Source organism: Osmerus mordax, chromosome 16 (genome assembly GCF_038355195.1).
Source record: "Osmerus mordax isolate fOsmMor3 chromosome 16, fOsmMor3.pri, whole genome shotgun sequence".
Lineage (NCBI taxonomy): Eukaryota > Metazoa > Chordata > Actinopteri > Osmeriformes > Osmeridae > Osmerus > Osmerus mordax.
The window spans coordinates 5,848,104-5,868,970 of record NC_090065.1 but is presented as its reverse complement, the minus strand read 5'-3'; the positions used below and the strand labels follow the sequence as shown (position 1 = coordinate 5,868,970).

Sequence of the window (20,867 nt, the reverse complement as noted above, 5' to 3'; positions counted from 1 at the left end):
TGCTAATGTTTTGCATACCAAGAGACTTCACTCTGGTATCTAGCATATGATGTCAATAACGATGTTATCATTTTGAAATGGCGCCATACGGTTCAGCCCCAGCAGGGAGTGTCATTTCCTCAAGCTCAATTAGGCGATTAAAAAAAATCCTGCCTTTTACAATAGAAATTGGAATTCTGTGTGGATAACCCCTCATGTCCTCCATCTGGGGAGGGGGGATGGATGGGTAAGTCCACCAATGTCTGCACCTTTCACCTTCAAATCCTACATTCCTCTTCAGAGGTCCTCCCTCCTCCCCAGGTTTCTGTTCACAGGTCTGGAGATGTGTTCCCATATTCAGACAAGCAAGCACGCATCGAATCATAATCCTCCTGCATACCCTCAGATTGAAGCCCAATCAGAGCCCATGTAAGAATAGGAATAACCCCCTGGCAGGAGCGTGATTGGCCATAACAAGACCATCATCCTTCAGTGGGGGGTCTGGCTATTTCCACAGTAATGGCTGATTACCACTATTGACTGAAGTGTTTCAGGTCATGGTGACCTGCTGGTCAGAAGCAGTTTCATGTGTTCGGACAGTGCTGATAATATGCATATGGAACATTACCTTCCTTACTGCCCAGATTCATTGTCTTTTTACGTTGATATAATTCGAGTAGTATTAGATGGTATCTCAATGTTCTCTTCCCCCCATATGTGTTAGCTCAGCGGGATGAGACATGCAGATATTGGTAGGTAACACCTCTTCTATTCTCAAGGTGGACTCGGCAAGGAGAGATAACAGACGGGCAGTGAAAGAGAAGAACAGTGTTAATCTGTTATCTCTATGCATGCCTCTATCCCCTGCAGTGTGCAAGTGTGATGGAAGAAGAGCCACGCATGGCTGTGCTACATGGAGGCACTGAAATGTTAGCACAGTCCAATATGGAGGAGATTGTGGATGTGTAAGAAGGGTGGAGAGGAGTGGAGAGGAGAGGATTTATACAATGGAGACCCTGCCATCTAGAGAAAAAAGATGGTACTACAGAATATAATCCTTGTGCATCCTACTGTATGTCATACAAAGATCAAGTTAATTCAAGTATTTTTCTTTGATTATTTGCTTCTGGACAACTTCTTGATGTCACTCAACTAAAAGATAAGAAATCAAACCTAAAGGACCATACTTTCACTGTGGCTCACTCGACCTCTTGGCCCTGCGCTCTCCTCCGAGTCCTGATCATGTTTCACTTTTGTCTCCTTCACGCTAATTAAAACCTATCAACCATGAAATTGACAGTGGTGGGATTCCTTATGCCGGCCAGTGCAGGGGGAGGAGGCAGACTGCCAGTTTTGGTCCCAAACCACACAGAGGCACAGAAGGGAGCACTGGAGATATAGAAATGGCTAATGAACTGTCCCACGTCTATTAAATTAGCTAAGAGGAGGGAATTAATTGTACTGGGGTGATGAATGTGTGAGGGAATGAATAAAAGAATGGGTGGATGATTTATTTAATGAGTAGACAGATTAGTAAAATATTCATAAGAGACAGGCAATAGGGTAATTAGCTATTTTAGTATGGTATGCAATTTGAGTAAATTGTTCAATTCTATAGTTAAGCTTAATTTCATTCCTCAGTTTAATTAATATATTTCATAAAAACTCAAAACCTTCTTTTATGTGAAGAGTTATGTTTTGTGAAAAGTTTTACATTTAAGGAAATTAAAATGGCCACAACCCTAACTTGACCAATGCAAAAACAGAACATTTGTGATATCTGATGTTGTACTGTAGACCAACATAGTTACAGTGATGTAACAACTCTATTAGCCATGTCCAGGAACACCATTGTTCATCGGTAGAATAAGGGTTGTAGCCATTTGAAGGCTTTTTACAAACCATCATATCAAATTTTTGTTTTAGTTGTTAATTTCTGTATTTTCAGAGTAATACTGGCTCCCGAAGAACCACTTGTACTGTCCCAAAGAGGCCATCAGGTTGCGCAAGAGGCTTTCAAATGATGACTGGGAATCCCAGGTTAAGTTGCATCAATCAACTTGCATTCAGCTAGTTTATTTTTTATATATTACATATGTTATAATGTTAACAGTTTTGTCTGTCTTGTCCTTGTTTTTCTCTTCCTTATGTTTTAATGTTTCATGTTTTTGTATCTAATGCTTTTGTATTTATGTTTTTATTTGTATGCAGCAGGCTATTTAACAATGGAGCGTGTAATGGTGACCACATGAATTTCCTACTTGTGGATAATAAAGTTTACCTTGACCTTGACCTTGAGGTTAAGTAGCAACCCTTAAATGTGTCCAATCTGAGTCCAATCTAAGTGTCCACTAGGTGGCGATATTTGCCTCTTGAGGCGAGGTGGCCAATTTAAAAGAATGTAAAAGATTTTGTTGTTGCATACAAGTGTTCTAATTGTATCTACATGCTGTAAAGATCTACACCAATATCAATAGTATAAGGCTCCAATATTAGTACTGGTTATGCTGTAGTCATGGACTGTTGAATAATATGGTAATTAAGTCTATCAATTATATGTAACCTGATGAAACATTGTAATGGTTACAGGATATTGGTTTTCTTCAAGACTGTTCTTACCCTTATGGGGTGAGTTGGTCAGCTAATGTTTGTATTGTGGCCCATGGTTATCAGTCAATCAATATTTTGTCTGTAAACAGAGATTACTGCTTTAAGCTTTTTATGGCATTTCATTTATCATGGGCACTACATATGCCCCAAACTGTATATTCAGTGGTGTAAAATGTTTTTCACAAAGCTGAACAAATAATGTCCACAACCTGCTGAGCTAAAGATTGATGACATCTTTGGTCTCAACAGAAAGAGAAAGAGAGAGAGAGAAAGATCGCATAGAGAGAAAGAGAGAGAACAAAAAGGCCTTCATACACAGGCCCCGAGCAAGTCTCTTGTCAACATTATTGGAGGGACCATAGGTGGCCACACTGAAGAGCTCCATAAACTCTGTACTTTTTCATTCTAATCTCTAAACTTGAAATAGATACACTCATTCCATCTGTATGCATACTTTGCATAATGTTCTGGTAGGAAAGTGTCATTTGAATTTGAAAAACTATTTGAATTCTAAAGAGGAAATAATGACACAAAGGTCTGTCTCTCTGTCCGTCTGACTATTATCATCTGACTCCATCTGATTCTCTGCCTGTCTGCTTGCCTGTCTGTTTGCCTGTCTGTCTCCCTGCCTGTCTGTCTCCCTGCTTGCCTGTCTTCCTGCCTGTCTGCGGCCAACCTGGTGACCTGGTGCAGCCAGAACAACTTAGAGCTCAATGCTCTTAAGACAGTGGAGATGGTTGTGGACTTCAGGAGGAACACAGCCCCACTCACCCCCATCACCCTGTGTGACTCCCCAGTCAACACTGTGGAGTCCTTCCGCTTCCTGGGCACTATCCTCTCCCAGGACCTCAAGTGGGAACTGAACATCAGCTCCCTCATCAAGAAAGCACAACAGAGGATGTACTTCCTTCGGCAGCTGAAGAAGTTCAACCTGCCAAAGACAATGATGGTGCACTTCTACTCAGCCATCATTGAGTCCATCCTCACCTCCTCCATCACCGTCTGGTACGCTGCTGCCACTGCCAAGGACAAGAGCAGACTGCAGCGTATCATCCGTACTGCTGAGAAGGTGATTGGCTGCAATCTGCCTACCCTCGAGGACCTGCACACCTCGAGGACCCTGAGGCGAGCGAGGAAGATTGTGGCCGACTCCTCCCACCCTGGACACTCCCTGTTTCAGTCACTCCCCTCCGGCAGAAGGCTGCGGTCTATCAGGACCAATACCTCACGCCACAAAAACAGTTTCTTCCCTTCCGCTGTTGGCCTCTTCAACAAGGCCAAGGGACCACACTGACTCAAATGACTTATTGCTTAAAACACACTGCTTTTGCACTGCACCACAACATGGTATCTTGTACATTTGTATTTTTTGTAATATTTGTATTTTTGTATTTTTATATTGTAATTTACGGCAACTTATATTTATCCCACTTAGTACTGCTAGTTTATGTACCCTTAGTATAGTTAGTCCACATATTTAAATTTTAGGTATATGTTTATTGTATGCACCTTCCTGCCAAAGCAAATTCCTTGTCTGTGCAAACTTTCATGGCGAATAAATCCTTTTCTGATTCTGATTCTGATTCTGATTGCCTGTCTGTCTGCTTGTCTGTCTGTCTGCTTGCCTGTCTGTCTGTCTTATTGCTTTTCTGCCTGCCTACTTGCCTTCCTGCCGGTCTGCCTGTTTGTTTGTTTGTTTGTCTGTCTGTCTGCCTGTATGACTTCAAATTGTCACGTAGGCCCAGACCAGTAACCTTCCCTGCTTTGTCCTGTCTGGGGGATTTTTTTGCCAGCCGCGTATTTAACAGACATAGCTCAGGCCCCAAACAAACAAACCAACACACACGTACACTCAACTTGTACAATCAAAACGAAACAGCTGCCATTCTGCATATCATATTTAAGATCTGATACCATCCACAGCAGGTATTTACTGAATTCAGAGTTGAGTTGAGAAAAGATAAGTAGGAATAAACAGGAAGCTTGTGGGTCTGGTGCACTGAATTTGGGCAGCACTGTCTTAGAACTTGTTAGGTTGGCCGATCCTTTGTGAGTTCCTTTTTTTGTCTATGCAGAGAAAAGGCATTCAATCTAAGCTCTCATATCAAATCATGTTTTTCTTACTCTTACGGTCAATTGAAAGCAGCTATGGATTTTTTTTAATCCAACAAATACGTCATTATTACGTTTTAAAAAGCTAAGCAGTCATACTGTACATATTTCTCTGAGACCTACCAGTCACCTCTATTACATGTCATGAATTAGTCTAGAATATTTGTGCTCTGCTTATGTAACATGGCTATTGGGTGCCCTAAACCCTGCTAAGATTTACTTAGGTCCACTACAATCTGAGGAAAACATCTGTTCTCAATACCAAACTCTTACTATACGCTTCCATAGCGATCAGCCCCCCTATAGGTTTGAACACTAAAGCATGATTGATGGTGCATGTGCCGGGTTCATAGAACGTACAGTACTGTGGATTCCACTGGTCAGTTTAACTGGGCGCTCCAGGTGTTCAAGTTAGACATTCCACTACTAAAGAATGTTGTAATGTAATGTTGTAAGTGTAGCCAAGGTGGTTTGGTGATTGAGGATGTGACAGTGTCAGATCTAGCTTGAGACCTGAGCCCTGTGTCAGCTCACAGAGTTGATGTCTGCAGTATTTTGCCCCAGTCATACAGTGCAGGACCAGGATATGAGCGGCGAGGTCATGAAGAGGTTGGCTGTGCGCAACATGTTTGACCCAGAGCAGCTAATCGCTGAAGAGCCATGGGAAAGCGTTTTCCCCCAACACACGGCAATTACAAGAACTCATGGAGAACGCCCCAGCCTTTTTAAGAACCTCTCCTCACAGAGATGTTACGTAACAAGCCTCCAATCTAAACTTGTGATAAAGCAGAGCTACTGGTTTGCCAGATATGGACCTACTTCATCTCTCTCAGCATGAAAGACCAACAGCAGAGAGATATCACTACGGAGTCTATCAGATCAACCCCAGTGTTCTTTCTCTTTTGAGGGTTTTTAGTGATTTTCAAATGCCTTGTGCTTTTTTTCTGATTCTTATGGTTATGTAAGACCGTTTATTGGTGAAATAGTTGTACATCAAACCGGTGCTGATCAACAACAAAGATATAAGATGGTTGTGTAACAGCTTCTCTGTATTTTGGAGGTGTATCTTCCTAACAAGGCACAATTTCAGAAAAAAAGCTGTTGATAATAAAGTTCAAACCAAAGATTGAAACCAATCTGAGTTTCTTTTACTTTTACTGTTGTTTATTGAGGATCATTAAAATAAGGCTTAATACAAGTTTTTCGTTTTTAGCACCTCTGTTTCATAGTCTAAAATGCCCACTTGTGTGACAAGTGCTGCAATAAATTACCACTGTGGTATTTTCTTTCTATATTTCCTAGTGTCATCGCTTAGGGAAGCACTCAGCAACAGGTGATGATTTCATTAGCCCAGAGCTGCTAGCAGGGAGTCTCAGCTAATTAAAATCACCAATTCATCACCATGTTTACAGAGCAGCCTAATGTGCACACAGAACATGCTGGAACTTGCCCTGTTTACCACAATTGGTAAGATGGAGTTTGGAGCGTGTCTGATGTTATTTGTGCAGGTTTTGCATGAAGTGAGTCAGGTGGCTGAGTGGTTAGGGAATTGGGCTAGTAATCCGAAGGTCGCTGGTTTGATACCTGGTTGTGCTAAAGGACAGTGCAGAGTGTCAGCTGTCAGAGATTTAAGATCAGATTGATTTTAATATAACATTACTGTCCATCAACAGTAACGTTATGTTTTGTATGTGTTTACCCAACATTGGATGTTGAAGGAGGAAGAGGAAGAAAAGTTTTGCTGACGGTAAGGCCATGTCGAATGGTGCGTTGTGGGCGATGAGGGAACTCAAATCCAAGGCGGAAGGAGCCATCTGCTTCGGCTCAGTCTACTGTAACCAGAAACATATGTCCCCACGATGATGCTACTGCACACACACAAATGCATTGCACAAACATTGTGTGCATTCCCACACACACTCACACACAGTGAGTGACAGTTTTAGCTCAGCTGTCTAATTTCCTGTCGTATCAAAGGCAGACGTTGGTTGAATAATAAGACATTGTGGGTATTGAAGACAAGAGCGCTAGATTTACAGTTCTTGTGTAGGTTCTTCTGTAATTTTCAACATCTGTCTGTATGATAGATATAATTTTTATCTATATATAAACTCTGCATCATCCTGTGCTGCACCTTCCCATACCAAATGGATCAGTCACCATGCCACAGTCATGACTGGGAAATCTAAATCATCTCCTTTATAGGTCATGCTGAAATTCTGTGACCCTGGATAGCCAAGACCAGTCCACTCCCATTTAAATAAGATACATGAAAATGTCTGTAGTCAAGAATAGACAAATAATTACAAACTAATTTATACTAAATGTGTTTGCAAGGTCTAATATAAAAAGAGATGATGCTGTCTGAGGCACTCATCTTGTAAGTGTGTCACCATAGCTCGTCTGTTCTCCACAGAGTACATTCTGTTGAGTTGTGAGAGTTAGACATCCCACACATGGTGATCACAACAGTTGATACACCTCCCAGAATTGGTGCTGTGTAAAATGGATGAGGCTATCACACTTTGATGAGCCTCAGATTAACACAGAGGATGAAAGAGAGCTGGATGTCAAATGAGATTCTAAGCAGAGACTCATTTCAGTACTGAAGGTGAACAGACTAGATGGTGTACACCCCAGGACCGTTTACCAGCTGAATTCATGCATCTTGTTTGTGTTTCTACCGTCCTCAACCTGTCATATGATTTTTTTACTGTCAGCCTGCCAGCTCACTGCCATCCTAATCTTTTGTTTCTGGTCAAACAATAATTCTGTCTTCATAGAGCCATGTGAAGCTATCTCTCTCTTTCTCATAGTCTCTCTCTCTCTCTCTCTCTCTCTCTCTCTATTTTTCCAAATCAAGATGAGATATGAACATGCAGTTGCCATGGTGACCATCTCCACTGAGCCATGGGGAGAGCGTGGAATTGTGGGATTGAGACTGAGAGAGTGACAGGGGGGAGGGGTGGTTTCAGGGTGGTGGGGGCAAGGTGGTGAGTTAGTGTGTGTGTGTGTGTGTGTGTGTGTGTGAGAGAGAGAGAGAGAGAGAGAGAGAGAGAGAGAGAGAGAGAGAGAGAGAGAGAGAGAGAGAGAGAGAGAGAGAGAGAGATAGAGGGGAAGAGACACAGAGAGAAAGAGAGAGATTCCCAGGGTGTCCCAGTGGAGTGGGGTATCCCAGTGCCAACTAGCCAGTCAACCAGCCAGGCAGCAAACCCGTCAGTCAACCATTTTGTGGAGCACAGTAATAATGAAAGAGCTCATGAATGGTGTCATTATGGTCTGTGAATTGCTCCCATAGCTCCCTGTACCCCTAATGAGCACTGGAGGCCCCTGTCAGATGTACCAAGCCAAGAGGAAGCCTCTTCACAACCTTGCTCCTGCCCGTCTCTCTGCCAGCCGCCATGCCAGCCCACAACCGCTACTGTAGCCGTCTTGCCAACCGGCCTGGTTCAGCATTCATCAATGTCACTTTGATCCAATTAAACCTTTTCACACTGATGATGCAACAGGGTGTCCTGGAAGATTCTGGACACCCACCCGCACACCACCCTAACAGACCCTCCTCCAACACAGGGAGATTCAATGGGCCAAGAATTCTAACAGTGCAGCGTGTGTGTGTGTCCTCAGAGATGCATGTTGTTATAAGTGTGGATTGGAGAAAATGATGTGAACCAAGCTGTACCCCTATCATCCTTCCTGGTCCCCGCATCTGCATTGTACTTCATCATTGTGACACTGTATTATGTACCGTACAGTACATGCCTTTGAGAAAGAGTTAAAGTCCAGGCCAAAGATTAATGAATTTGAGTCTACCTGGCTATAGGAAGATGATTCACCACACCAGATACAGTAAAGTACATCAAAATATCTGTATTAAAGACATTTTGAAGGAGCTAAAAGCCTTGCATTCACAGAGAGAAGGTTTGTTCTGTAATCAACGCTGCCCTCCCCCAGTGGACTTAGTTTGTTTCAGACTTTTCCTCTCATACAATAAGTCATCCATGTGTTGAGGACTGGCACGTTTTCAAATGTTAACAAAACACCGTTCTCAGTGACCCTTGGACAGGCTTTTGTGATTCATCCATTTTAAACGAATCACCTGGTCGTTTGTTGTGTCAGTGCTCTATATGACTATTCAAATGTAGCCATGCTGCCATGTCACTACGTTAGACATGACAGACTGTGTGTGTGTGTTTGTGTGTGTGTGTGTGTGTGTGTGTAACTCTCCCAATGATCAGATAACTGTTCCAAGGAACTCCCTTTGTACAACATGCTTGTGGAGAGATTAGCATAGAGAAGACCCCACCCTGTTACCAGGCACACAGTACTGTACAGTGTACAGAATATACATTTAGTCATTTTAGTCATTTTTTGTGTATACACACAGACATACAAATTCACACACACACTCACTCTTTAGGCTACAGGACAGCATACACTAGTGCTGGTACTCCAGTCAGCATTTTTATCCAGACTTATTCAAATCCTAATGACATAACTAGTGCTCGAAGGGCACCTTCGAAGAGGAGCTGGCCTTCTACGGCATCGAGCCGGAGATCATCGGCGACTGCTGCATGGAGGAGTTAAGTACCCAGCTGGTGAAAACAGCTGTATCATTGGTTTCCATCCTCCAATCCACAGTCCCCAGACTGTGTTGAAGGCATTGTCCTTTCTAAACAGATTACTTTGCTCAGTTATGGGTCAAAACACAGTGGCCCTGCTTCTGCTTATTTTCAAAATATGGCATTTACATTGTACTCCAGACCCCAACACAACCCCGCACATGCCCCCCCCCCCCCCCCCCACCACCACCACCACCACACACACACAAATACAAGCTAGACAATGCTGCTTTGTGCTGTCACTCCAAAGTTTGTAATCCAAAGAGACAAAAAAACGATTCAGTATAGTCCCTTCCAGGATTAGTCAATCCTTGTGTATTGGAGAGTACTTAAGGAGACTATCTGGTCAGGACAGAAAAACCTGCAATATCCATTTAATATGTTCCTGATTACAAATGTGGCTGCTGAAGACAAACACAGCAGGCCTGACTGCAGGGGAGTCTTCCAGAAAGCAGGTTATGAGACATACCCGGGTAAGTTAACTCCCCAGCTGACACCCAGCGTTGTAGCAACATTTCCAGTAGGTTGCTGCAACATTGTGAATCAGCTGGTGGGTTAATTTACCTGGTTATGTTGCATAACATGCTTTCTGGAATACCCCCCTGGTATGTAACAGTGTTCACACTGTTTCCCCAAAGGTTGACATCTGGTGTTATGATTTGAAAATTGGGTATGAAATTGTCTAAATGTGTATAGAATATGTTCCTTTGGGCAACATGTGAGTGAGTGAAAGTGCAGTGCACTGAGTTTGGCGGCTTATGTCCTTCTATTTCACTTGAGTGCAGCCTTCCTAGAAGGAACTTGATCTCATTCTTAAACCTGAATAAAGCCCTCATATACTTCAATGGTGCGTTTGTTTTTGTGCAAGCTTCATTGCTGAGCTCATGCCATACCTCCGATCCCTGCACAGTTATTCAAGTCTAGAAAGTGATCAGTCCTTACTACTTACTAAATACTACTGTGTACTGTAGTGAATCTGTAGTGCATTTAAAAAAAATATATATATTTATTAAATCTTTGCGTTTTTCCTTTGAAACCTTTTACTGAAGTCCCACTGCTTGTTGACAATCAACACACCCTCAAAGTGCAATGCTGAGGATGGAAGAATCACTAAAAAGATGCATTGTAACAAATATTTGTGTTGTTTACATACAATTATAATCATTCACTTATTTTTGTATTGTAGTATGGCAGATGTATTAGGGATTATAGTGTTGGTACTCTCTGTGTCTAAGTTTACTTTATCCTGGTGAGATGGCCTGTGGCAAAAAAACATTTTATTACACATTTCCCTTTTCCCTCAAGCAATTGCTAACTCTTTCCCTGTTCTTTATCTGATTTGATCCACATTATCCCCCCCCCCCCCGCCCCTCCATAACTCTATCTCTCTGTATTTTCTCTTTCATCCTGTTGTTTTCCCCTCTTCCCCTCATTCCCTACCTGTCTTCTCAAAATGTCTTCCTTTTCTTCTTGTTTCTTTCAGGAAAAAAGCAAGAGGCACAGAGAGAGAGAGATTCGCATAATATGTTGTTTAAAATGTTAACTGCTGCATTAAAGTAGCAAAATAACAACCTTTACCCTTCCACGAAGCATGAATGAACAAAGCCAACCTTACCTCCAATCGGCCACATTAATTCACTAACAAAGGCTCCTTTGCATAGGTGGCCGAAAGCATCTTATGTAAGCATGGGCACAGACATGGGCACAGACATGGGCACAGACATGGGCACAGACATGGGCACAGACATGGGCACAGACATGGGCACAGACATGGGCACAGACATGGGCACAGACATGGGCACAGACAAATAATCAGCCACGTCTGGATCATCATTACTGTAACGAGATGTGAACTGGCATCCACTACTCTGTCATCAGTGAGGCAGTGTCTAGTAAGACAAAGAATCTCCATATCTGTCTCTACTCTTTTTTTCGACAACAATCTCTCTTTTCCAGATTTTTGTCGACTCTTACACCCTTTAAAGGGGTTGATATTGATCAATTTTCATGTATCGTGGAGGTGACAGGAATGTGTTGGATTGCAACTAAGTTATAGCCTGAGTTCACTTGTTTTTATCTTGAGCATTAATAATCAAAAGCAAACAGCATGTTTGTCATTAAAGTTGAGGTGACTGGGGTATAGGATAAATGAACCTTAGTGCTCTGTCAGAGACTGTGCTAGAAATATGTTCACTGGTTCAGTTTTCAAACGAACGGTGGAGACAAGAAGAAACAACAATAAATGCAGTCACATCATCAAATACTTTTTTATTGGTCAAATTTCTTTTCAACTTTTCAACAGATTTGCACAGAAATCGACAATTTGACAACAATTCATAATTCTCTGTCTTAAAATCATCCATGGTCTTTTAAAAAGTTACAACATAATGCAAGACATCAATGTTCTTAAAGGTTATATTTCTAAAAGCTAAAGATAACATTCCATTGGTCTCTTTCAATGCATTTCAGCAATTTTATTCTGATGAGTTGGGTAATGCACTGGTTGCAACACTTACTAATCTTCTTCAAATGTTTGACTCACGCAACAACATAATAATGCACTGGGGTGATAGTTTGTGGTCACTCACATTATACAAACAAACAAAATACAATGAAGTTGCAATTCATAGCAACAAAATAAGTATGGAATGCACTGGAATGCATTTAGGATAGTCAAGGCATTGTATAAAATGTTTTCTGCTTTCTGAGAAGAGTCGAGGACATGGCTGAATCACCATGTGCTGGCTGTTTCACAAACAAGGCCTGGGTGAATCATTCTGTCATCTCCTCTGACAGAGGCAGCTAAATGACGTTAATCTGGGGTGATCCAAACCCATCATCATCTGGGATTATTTGAGAGAGATGCTGGATACCGCCCAGCACCTTTAATCTGGGCTGGCTCTGACTTTTATCTTTTGCATTGTTGGTTTGTTGTGCTTTTTTTCTGCTGTATTGAGGCAATGGTTGGTTTGCTCATGTGCAGTTTGATACATAAAATGTATTATATGTTTAATCTGGAGGTTTTCTGAGTTATGGGGTCTATGGTCAGGGGAAAGGAGGTCAGGGGTAAAGGTTAAGGGGTAGGGGTGCGCTGATCACCTGCCGTTTACTTGAAGGAGGCACGAACTACGCGCCCCTTGAGCAGCTGCGGGGGGCGATAGTTGTCCACCATGCAGCAGGCTGCCTCCCCTTCGCCTGAGAACAGCAGGCTGCCGGAACTTCCCCATCTGTCAGAGAGAGAGAGAGAGAGAGAGAGAGAGAGAGAGAGAGAGAGAGAGAGAGAGAGAGAGAGAGAGAGAGAGAGAGACAGAGACAGAGACAGAGAGAGAGAGAGAGAGAGAGAGAGAGAGAGAGAGAGAGAGAGAGAGAGAGAGAGAGAGAGAGAGACAGGGAGAGAGAGAGAGAGAGAGAGAGAGAGAGAGAGAGAGAGTCAGCCGTTTAATTACAATGCTTATTGGGATGGTAGTAAAATAATTTGGACTTCAGAGTGCCTATATTCCCATCCATATGTAAGGATATGGGATAGAGCACCAGACTGTTTTCTGAAAAAAACAACAGACTGAAATCATTCTCACCATCAGTCCTCATAAGAAGTGAAAACACCAGAGTTCTGAGTTCTGACTCATTTCCCCCCTGGTCTGGCCACAAACACCCAGACACCCAGCCAAGAGGAAGCTATACGGTGACTATAGTAAATGAAAGGCCTATAGCATCAGCTACCAAGTTCCCAGTACCAAGTACACTTCTCTAAACACCTTCACTTATCTTAGATTGCACATGGTGTCATATAGCCCTCCCTGAAAAATTACATGTTTACTATGTTTACTTTATAGAAGCTTGCAGGAAGTCGTATGCATAAATAGCTTCTCAAAGACATATTTAGTTGGTGGAACTCAACCGAGGGATTTTTAATTCCAATGTGTCAGCTATGTACTGTTTTCTTGTGTGTGTGATGAGTGTGTGTCTGTGTGTGTGTGGGTGTGTTTGTGTGTCTGGGTGTGGGTGTGTGGGTGTGAGTGTGCATGTGTGTGTGTGTGTGTGTGTGTGTGTGTGTGCACAGTAAGTGTATTTAGGATTTGCTACATAAAGTAGACTTCCAACTATATTTATAGACTTAAAAGAGGATATTTTGAGAAACAATCTGTAACCAAAGCCCGAGGGCAGACATGATACCAGTCAGCGCTGCATTGGGAGGGTGTACAGTATACCACTCAGTTTTCAGAGGAGATCTACACAAATATCACACAGTTAGCACCCACTACATAGCCCATAACGTGGCACTTAGATAAAGTAATCTGCTTTGCCAGCCTTGACCCTCCCTGTTAGCTCAGCTGCCCAATCTAAAGCTCTCTGTTATGAAACTTCCCCTGCGAATACTGCAGGATTGAACCTGAATGATTCATATTTGTACCATAATAACACATTCATCAACGTACTCTCTTAGAAACCTAATGTATATAATCTGCCAATAAAACTGTTGTTCAGCACAGGAAGTAGTCACACATAAATACACATACAGACAGACACACAAACACTTGGTGAAGATAAAAAGATGAAGAGGAAAAACAAGCCTGTCTGTAAATTGACCTCACACAGAACACTGTGGATGATGGGAAAGATAAACCTGCTGACTTATCATGAATTCTGTTGTTACATATGAGGAAGTACCTGGGCAGGGCTGACACTGATTGGCTCCTTGAGGACAATCCAGGTGACACTCTCCAGCAGAGGGGGTGTGGTCAGGGAGCCATCATACGTCCAGTAGTCCAGGGAGCCAGGCAGGATGGTTTTGGGGTCAAAGTTTGCAAAGGTGGTCTGCTTTCCCTGGGGGAGGAATTAGTGGAATTTAGAGAATCTTGAGCAAACTGGTTAGCTGCATACTTAAAAAATGCTCTTCAAAATGTAGATTTTGTTATTTTCCATACCTTTGATTTGATAGCCTCCAGACTATCTAGGACCTTCTGCAGTCTAGGGTTTGCAGCTCCAATCTAGCAGAGAGAAGATTTGACCCAAACTTAGCAACAAGCAGGTATTGTCATTTGATCTACACACTAGAATGCAAAAACTAGATTGGTGCTAAACCATCAGTGAGGAGCTTCCAATAATGTACCTTTAGAAACACGCCCACCACAGCCAGTCCGTCCGGTTGGCTGGCAGCTTCGCCAAAGCTGGGGTACTTGGTGTTCCAGTGAACCAGGTGGAGCTGGTTGGTGGGGGAATTACAACATCAGCACACACAGATACTGTAGATAGGATACATAGATACTCAGGCAACATCCTATACTCATCCCTGTTGAGATTATATGTGAGACAGGAGCTCCATATCGGGTACCTCGCAGGGGAAATTGATCCCATTGACGGTGTGCTCAGATCCCCGCTCATCACTGGCCCCCCAGTGGAAGTGGAACTGCCTCAGTCTGTAGGTGCCAGCGATGGGGCCCCCAGTCAGGGCTGAGGAGAAGAACAGTTTACAACACACACACAAGACTCAGAACACACACTCAATCCAACTGAGCATGAACAGTCATAGTGGGTCAGAGTATTTCCTCATACTAACAATTATAAGAACAGTGCAACAGGTGTTGATGTTTAAAAGCATCAAAAAATGGCAGTGGTCCCTTACTAGAAGTGTCGCCATCATCCACAAAGTCCACCTGGAAGGAGTGCCCGTTGTTGAGGATGCCCTTTGAGTTTGAGGGATCATACTTCAGCTTGAGAGGCTTCAGAGAAGGGTCAAACTGGGCCTTTGTTGGGAGGATGTCAATTGGAGACTGCCTTGGGCCGTTGGCTACGGGAAAGCCCTCTGCCCATGTACCAGGCCCTGCAGACAAGAGAGAAATGTGTGAGTGTGTGAGTGTGTGTGTGTGTGTGTGTGTGTGTGTGTGTGCGTGTGTGTGTGTGTGTGTGTGTGTGTGTGTGTGTGTGTGTGTGCGTGCGTGTGCTAATAGAACAGGTAGGCTGCGGTTTTCCAAAGTAAAGCAGCATGTTTTTAAGGGGCTTGTACATATACGATGTTCAGTTTTGACTACTTTAAGAGAAGTGTGTTTATTAATAATAATTCCAACCATTCAATATGCGAACATTTGTTATTTAAAATGGTTTTCAATAGTAAGCACTGACAGGACATTCATTCATTGCGGACACATATTTGAATTGTTTGGTTTTGTCCAATGATTCAGTATAGCCTTAAACAGTATGAATAGCCAAAGCAAAAATATCCCTTACCGTTACTTGGTCCATATCCCCAGGCGTGTGACATGTTAACTGATATGTGCTCTTGTGTAATTAATGGTATATTCCAAACTGGAAGGCTTGCACCTCAAAGCAAGGCTCTACAATTTTGTGGTGAAACCTTGGACAGCAAGTGTCAGGGTTTATATAGACGACCAACCGGCAAGTCTCACACCTCAAGTCGGTGGGCTTGGCCTCGCTGTCGTAGAGCGGACCAGTCATCAGAGGAGGTGCTCCAGGGCCATCCGTAGATGATCAGCGTCATATAGTCTTGCACCTCCTCATCCCCGTCCTCGTGTTAGCAAAGCGCAGACGGAGATGGAATGAATAAAGTACACTGTGGACCCTGTAGACCGCGGGCAGTCGCTGAGCGCATTCCAAACATGTATCTTCGCCAGAGCTTTGATGTTAAATTACACACGTCTGTATGTGGTTGCTTTAGCACGGTCTCCTTGGCAGGCGTCTTATTGCAATATCCCGAGAATAGATTTTATTGTATTTTGAGAAGAAGGCATGCTGGTGTCACTGACCTTGGGATGTTCCCTGATGTATTTAGTTTTAGGCAGATAAAGAGGATATAGGCTATATAAACGTGCATATCGTGCACGAAATAACGGAAAATCAGTCGGGTTGCCGCGTTGATTTCTTCAGTGAACTATATATAATGTGCCGCTTCCAGACAGCGTATAACCCATATCTTAAAGCGCAATCGCCTTTCATCCGCCAGCGTATATTTTTTAAAGGGGCCATTACATGTTATATTCATATATTTTAAATTGAACATACTCCGGTCAACACGCCTACAGATAAAAAGACTTAAATACGTAAAAAGACTGAAATATGTCTATACTATTATATCATACTATTTTACTATACTAATGGTTACGGTTACTATTAAAAAAAATACATGAATTTATATTTGTGTAAATGACCACCAGTCGGTTTGGGTCGGATGCAAGCACAGAACACCGAGGTACCCTACGCATGTTCTGCCATCTAGTGGTAAAACATGCTATATGCAGCACGGCTCCGATTGGTTGAGAAATCCTTAGAACCTGTAATGATGGAGAGCGCAACTGTAGTCTACACAAGGACATTTAATCACTGGATTCAGAACACTTTCTCTGAATGAATCTGATTGTGAATCTGATTAGAGCAGCAGTAGCATTCCCCAAAACATCTAAGAGCAGATGTCCTGTATTCACCTCCCCAGGAGACTATGTTCGCTTCTGCATGGACAAATCAGCCACAACATCTCAGGAGCCAAGTCAATCAGATACATTCAGACTTGTGAAAAGATGTAAATGACTCTTTCATGCCACAGATGTGATTTTGTCCCTGGCGTGGGGAAGGATAAGATGGGGGAGCTGACAGCTCAGAGTGAAGCATCATACACCATGCACTAGCACTGGGGAGGTTAGAGTGTGAAACTAGCTCATTTAACACTTCTGCTCATTCATCTCTCTGACAGGATGGGATATGACGTCAGGAGTCTTGGTAAACCAATGTTGAGGTTACCGGGGTTGTTGTTATTACAAGGTATTAGGCCAAGCACTGGCCGAGCATTGGGTACGTTTCATAAAAGCAGCGATAACAATCAGTCATATTCATTGGTGACCTAGGAGAATGAGAAACGCAGGGAAAATTATGTTCATTCCTTCAATTTAGTCATTTCTGTGATTGTGTGGCATTTAGATTGGTTTGGTGTATATTAAGCATGCAGCACTTATAAATTACTTTGATATTATGAAATGGGTTTAAAACCATTTGCAGGGTAGCTCCAAACTTCCCACCATACAGTAAGAGAGCTGACTTTGGAGAGTGTGCCACACAATGCGTGACCAAGATACATAATAAGGTTCTGTCTCGTGCACAGTAGCCTACAATGAAACAGTAGTGGGTAGGCCTATTAGACCTTAGTGAGTGACGAATAGGCTGTCCATCAATTTTAACACTAACCAAGAAACACTCAGTATTTTCTGCTTCTATTGAGAAACTATATAGACAAGCTACATATTCTGATTCAGCGTGAATCTGTGGTACCTTAAATGACCACCTGAATACGCATTTGTTTTGTTGACCATCAACTCAGTCCAGTGAGTTGAGTGGTCCTCAATCTCGCGCTGGTCTAGATTGAGCGCCGCTCTTGTTGCAAGAACCAAAATCTGACCTGGATCACATTTTATAGTGGCACAGGTATTAACTACTAGCATAATTGTATCGCCGTCGATACAAAACTCCACGTCGGGTCTTGTTGGTATCTTGATTTCCGCTACATGCTTCCTCTCCTCTCCGCGCTGTCGCGCTGCAGTAGCAGCAACAGAGCGAGCCGTCAGGTGCGTGGATGGAACGGAGGCTCGTGCAATTTGATATCCACATACCATCAGTCGTTCTCTTTCATCATTTCAGATTCGATACAGACGTCATTTAGGATTTACTCCATTTCTCCCCATTCATGAATTATGATTTGACAAGGAACTGACGGTAAGAAAACAAAATATTTCTGAATTTTGAACGTCTTTCGAACGCATAACTGTTTCAGGCTCTGAACTGTATTTTTATATAGTTATCCTTATATTGACTGACTGAATGGCCTTCAATCAGACAACTACGTATGCCTAAACAATTACATTTTTATAGCAGAATAGCAGTCTACCCCTAAACACCGCAGCCACAGCCATACTCTTGTGCTGAACTGTAGGCTACATCCTTTTGCGCTCCAGATAGCATTCACAGCGCTGTGTGAGTCGTTTGTGATGATTAACACAAATGCAGGAACACAGTTGGAACATTAGTGTTGTATCGGGATTTTGTGACAAGCTTATTCTCATGTTTTCTGTTTTTTTCTGCTGGGGTGGAATTTAAGTGGAGAAAACCCATCTACAACGGTACTGTTTAATGAGTGAGGCAAGTTGTGAGCTTCATATTTTGCTATGGGCATGCAAGATAAAAGGCAGGCTCTAATGATCAATTTTCTGTCAATGGCAACTATTTTTCAACAAGGAATTCCCAAAAAACATTTAAGTGATGGTTACTGTTGGCTGATGGAGTTTGTAAAACGGATGTGGGCGTTCATCGCGTCTTATTCACTTCCCTGAAGCTAAACCCTTAAAAGTGTAACGAAACGAGACACATTTATTACACACCCACATTCAGAAATGCCATGTGCTGCAACTATATGTCAGAGCATAGGCCTGCTGTTTTTCTCCTGTGTGAGATTGGAAGAGAGATAAAGAGACATTGTGTGCGTGTAGGTGTGTGTGTGTAGGTGTGTGTGTGTGCGTGTATGTGTGTGTAGGTGTGTGTAGGTGTGTGTGTGTGTGTGTCTGGTGAGAGATTTAAAGAGAGAGAAGAGACTCAGAGAGAACTTGGGACCAGTGTAAGGTTATTGCCTCCTGACAGCCAGCTTGAATTGGAAAGGTATTTGATTTATGAGCTTAAAAATATTACATTGAAGTGAGACAAGGAAATTGACATAGGGGTTTGAAGTTAGATTTCATCTTGAGTGCTTTACCTAAGGAGTATTGTACGGTAGACATCAGGCCAGCAGTTGTCAGTTGAGTCCTTGTACCTGATTCCTCTGGGTTTCAAACCAGCAACCCTGAACTTATTGGTCAAACTCTACCGCGGGACAGAGATCCACAAGTATTTGTAAATTCTTTAAGAAAGGCCGCATTTCTGAGTCAGTCTTGACAAAGCTGCATTAGTATCATGGAGAGAAGTCAGGCGTCATATTCATCCTCCGCACAGTCCCGCGCTCGCTCGCTGTGTGTCAGAATTATTTAAGGATTACAGAGATGTCATTTGGAGATAAAGATAGACAGCATACGTACACAGACTGCCCCCACAGCCAATATGCTCTTTTTGTCGCTCGATCATCCAACACACACACACAGACACATACACGTACACACACACACACACACACACACACCTACACACAGACACATACAGACACACACACACACACGTACACATAAGACACACACATACACACATACATATACCCATACACTCTAAGCCTGTATCCACTCCTACCGACCAGTACCGTAACATTACGTAAGCCAGTTGATAAAAGAGAAAGCTCTGAGTAGGTTACACACTTTGTTGGAGTTGCATAATGTCGGTGAGCAGCACACTCAATTCGTTCTAAGGAATAAATGACAACCTGGTTCTGGAGGGGGGAAAGAAACGAATCAAACTATTTTGGAGGAGAGCAGAAAGGGGGGAAAGAAATGGGGGTGAAAGAAAGAGAGAGCGAGCCGAGAGAGACAGCAAGTGGGAGGGAGAAAGGGAGACCGGGAGAAGAAAAGAGAGAGAGGAAGAAGAGGAGGATAAGACTGGATGCATAATCATATTCATTAGAACCAGTCAGTCCACTGTGTCAAGTCAACTGGCACAATGTCGTTTCGTCTCTGAACAGCATGTCTTCACTATGCTCAGCCCGAAAAGAAGCTACATAACAGTACAACAGGGAGTCAAGTGGCTGAGCGGTTAGGGAATCGGCCTAGTAATCACAAGGTTGCCGGGCCAAAATGACGTGTCCTTGGGCAAGGCACTTCACCCTACTTGCCTCGGGAGAATGTGATTGTACTTACTGTAAGTCGCTCTGGATAAGAGCGTCTTTTAAATGACTAAATATAATATAGAACAATGCAGAAATAGCCTAGTGGCTGGACTTTGATTCAGACCTACAACCCCCCACCAGGATGGAATGTGATGTTCTAAGATAAGCTCTGAAGAGAGAGAGAGCAGCCCAGGCGGACACATGCAGCGTTTCACAATGTAGTCCTTTTTTGTTGTATTATTTAGTTGTATTATTTCATCTGAGGAAATATACTGGAGACAGCTACTACTATTCAATGCAACCAATGACACATAGAGAGAGCAAGATCCTGCTGTTGAATTGCTCCAAGGTTTTCTTCTGTAGGGATCGTTTTCATTGTCTTCTCTCACAGCTGGGTCTCTGGTGTTGGTCTCCGTTGGTTATTGTAAAGCCCTTTATGACATGGCTCAGTCTGATACTTTAACGGACCTCCTTGTCTTTCCTCCTCTGCTCTCTGGAGTGAGCAGCTATTGTCTGCTCCAACTCACTTCCCAAACAAAAGGTCACATGGAGGTGTCAGATCAAGTGTGGGCCACTTCCCTATCGTCCACCGGGAGGTGTGTTTACCTGTCCAGGGTTTTCTAAGCTCACATGTTTGACTGCTGCATTATGGGGGGTGAGGGGTTGCACCTGGGATGTCTAGGGAATGGAGGGACATAGAAAGACTACGGTTGGTTTGTACTGTAAAAGGAAAGCACTGTACAGGA

At 42.9% G+C, this 20,867-nt stretch overlaps 1 protein-coding gene across 1 annotated transcript; it reads right to left on the bottom strand.

Moving 5' to 3' along the window:
* Positions 1 to 11,566: 11,566 nt before the first annotated feature.
* cahz (carbonic anhydrase) lies at positions 11,567 to 16,237 on the bottom strand. The gene is given in 8 exon segments (XM_067252509.1): positions 11,567 to 12,534; positions 12,536 to 12,550; positions 13,992 to 14,147; positions 14,249 to 14,311; positions 14,434 to 14,526; positions 14,656 to 14,774; positions 14,947 to 15,144; positions 15,549 to 16,237. Coding segments are annotated over 8 exon segments (783 nt in total). The 5' UTR covers positions 15,583 to 16,237; the 3' UTR covers positions 11,567 to 12,429.
* Between the last annotated feature and the right edge of the window lie 4,630 nt (positions 16,238 to 20,867).